Raw genomic sequence first — 2941 nt, forward strand, 5'->3', positions numbered from 1 at the left:
ACCTGGTATGAGAGACTCTGTGAGTGTCGCGGGACACTCTCCAGTATAGCTCAATGGATCGCTGAGGTGCGCAAACCGTCACACCATGGTAAGGTCCAGTCTCTTCGTGACGGAATGTTCTTGTAACCCCCTGGACGTGGTCAACAGGGTGGTCTGAGAGGCATATACATCAACTTAGTCTGCCAGAATGCAATAGATAACCGGGGCAAATTAGATCAACACTGTGCTTTCGCGGCTTGACATTTTTTGCATTGAAATTTCCGACCACCGTTCGAAGATCGCGGTTTATATATGAATCGATTCCGTCATTGCGTGGATAAATCTCTGACAGATGGACCAACTGGAAAACTTGCACAATTTTCTATTCAATGAAATCAGCTTATGTTGGAAACCCTGACTCGGCAGGCGCACAGAACGTGCACAGAGAAGTGGAGCCCATTTTTAGGTTGCCTTGATGTTCAGTACTGTTAAAACCGCCAAAAAGAATCTTGGATTTTCCTACTTGAAATTAAGTGTTGAAAGAAAGCCATATTTTCAAACAGATTAGTGCCAATATTGAATAGTTTGAACCGGTAACATTACTTTAGCGGGTAGGAAGGGAACCTGACAGACCAGTTATCTTCGATCAATTGCGGTAGTAGAAACAAATAGTAAAAACAATTTCTTTATAGATTCTTTGTATGAAGTGTTCAGTGTGTTCTTGATACTGCAGGGACCCAACCGATGGTAAAAATTGTCGATGTCAGACGAGTTGGTCCGGAAATACCAAATGTCATTCTTCGTCTTAATGAATCAAGAGACAGAATTCGACTCAATCTTACCATTGATTTGTTCCTGAAACAGTTTGTCTGTCCCGAGAAGACGTCCGGCCAGTGATGCCACCAAAGCACCGCTAGCATCTAGCGGGAACAAACCACCTTGTTTTCATTGAATAGGTGGCTGAAAAACTTACGAACATATTCAACTATGTCAATTATTCCTTCTCATCCCATTAGAATGGCTGATGCGGTGGGATTTGGCCCCAGTATGTGGTTTTAAACAAGGTCCAGTGATGAGTTGAGTGTTTAACTGGGGTTTAGCTGGTTTTCACACAGACCCAGACTGCTCTGTTTTCAGAATGCCATCCATATCGGTAATAATTGGATACGGGAAAGGAAAAACGAATCGGTCCAAGTAATGCGACCGAATGTTCGGTCGAACCCTATTACTTTGAGGCAAACAGGGCTACAGGTGACTGATGAAGGCATTATCAGTTAGCCATAGGCTGGATGTGAGATTTGTATATTCACATCACTCTCATCTGAACAGTCTTGCTGTAATTATTCTGGTGAGTCCATACCAAAGAGAGGATTCATTAGAATAACTGCCTAGGACAGGAAAGAGTGCTCAAGCGAGAGTAGTGCGAACGTAAAAAACATCAGCTATTTAGAGAATACTGCACCTGTGTAGTTTGCTTCCTGGAGATATTTCTAGCATCAGAACACAACGGAATGACAAGTCGATCTAAAGGAGCGCATCTGTGATGGGGTGTGGATCGAAATATCGTAAACGTTGAGTAAAAACAGTGTATGAATGAAACACTCCAGGACTCTAGCCTGTATTCAGCCAATCTTATCGTGCTTTGCTTGGTTATGAATTTAGCCCTACGGGTAACCGATGATCCACCGGTGATACACGCGGATAATCCTTACAATGAGGTGTTGCAATAATCTGTTCAACAGAAGTCACACAGACCTCAGAATATTAGGACTTCCGCGCTACATCTCGAGAGTTTTTTACCTAGGGTTTATAAGCCCAATATGTATTCAGTAAAAAAACATACGGTCGCCAGTGATGGACAGATAAAAACCTTCGTAGATATTATTAAAACGAATTATTACTCTATCACTACTACGGCATTGGCAATGGATGTCGGCTTTCAGTAAATCGAAAATGTAAGACACTGACTTGAAAACAGAGTCAAGATAATGACACTAAACCCATAATGGAAGTAGGCATTCGGGTGACAACTAACTCACAAAGTAATTTTCAGGATGACCATGGTATTGCCACAGGTTGACCAGACATCCTTGTACTCAGATAAACTGATGGTGACTTACTTATCTGAAGGCTTTCGTTAGGAGCGAAGTACGAGCAAGTATGATCCACAAATGACGTAAATGTAAGCAACTTGCTTATCAAGTAACCGTGAGGTTTTCTTTGGAGAGGACTCCACAGTTCAGTGCCAATCGCACTGCGTTGAAATTAGGACACAAACGCAGTCAAGGAACACTGGAGAGTTTCCCAAAAGATATTTTTTCCCGCACACTAACTAAGCAAATTTCCACAATCTGGTGTCTTGATATCGGATAAAAAAACAACCCCCAGGGGGGACCAGTCCCCCCTAAACAACTACTAGATGCTGAAATGATCCTTTTGCATGGTAGTTCCTGCATCCGGTGGTTGTCAAGACCAAGCCGAAAAACCTCAGAGGCTTACGTCAGGGAAAAAATGGACCAACTACAGAGGACTATGTGACTTACAGTTCTTTCGCTACAACCAACTGCGCCTCCTCTCTGCAGCAATTGTAAAATAACCAGAACAACGTCTCCTCAGACAACTGATCCATCGGTGGATCCGGTAAGCGGTCGGCGATTAGATGTCGAATAAGATATTCGGGCGGAACAGCATAATCCATGTCTTGTGGTCGACCAATACACGAATCATGACAAGGGGAAACAAACGTACTATGTAGTTCGCTGAAAAGACAATGGTGGATGAAGAGACAGGGCAATCATGTGAAAACATCATAATATGTTCGCGGTAGAAGGAAAGTATAAAGAGCCTAATTTGGTCCCAGTACAATTTACAATGGCTTTTAGAATGAGCTTAAATTGGGACTTATTTCCTTGGTTAAATTCGTCAACAAATCCTGAAGACTGGTAATAAAAGACAATATGTA

The 2941-nt window shown here is 42.4% G+C and overlaps 2 protein-coding genes across 2 annotated transcripts in view; one reads left to right on the forward strand and one right to left on the reverse strand.

The window, feature by feature from the left end:
- The window catches only part of T265_13477 (hypothetical protein), a gene marked incomplete at both ends in the record, with an annotated part of 23954 nt that overhangs the window by 11734 nt on the left and 9279 nt on the right, over positions 1-2941 (reverse strand). Inside the window, one exon of the mRNA XM_009169058.1 lies at positions 2523-2738. Within this exon, the coding sequence (XP_009167322.1) occupies positions 2523-2738 (216 nt within the window). The remainder of the gene's footprint in view (positions 1-2522; positions 2739-2941) is intronic.
- Positions 1-2941, forward strand: part of T265_04318 (hypothetical protein) — a gene marked incomplete at both ends in the record, with an annotated part of 14860 nt that overhangs the window by 11039 nt on the left and 880 nt on the right. The window lies entirely within an intron of this gene.

Source organism: Opisthorchis viverrini (assembly GCF_000715545.1).
Source record: "Opisthorchis viverrini unplaced genomic scaffold opera_v5_70, whole genome shotgun sequence".
NCBI lineage: Eukaryota > Metazoa > Platyhelminthes > Trematoda > Opisthorchiida > Opisthorchiidae > Opisthorchis > Opisthorchis viverrini.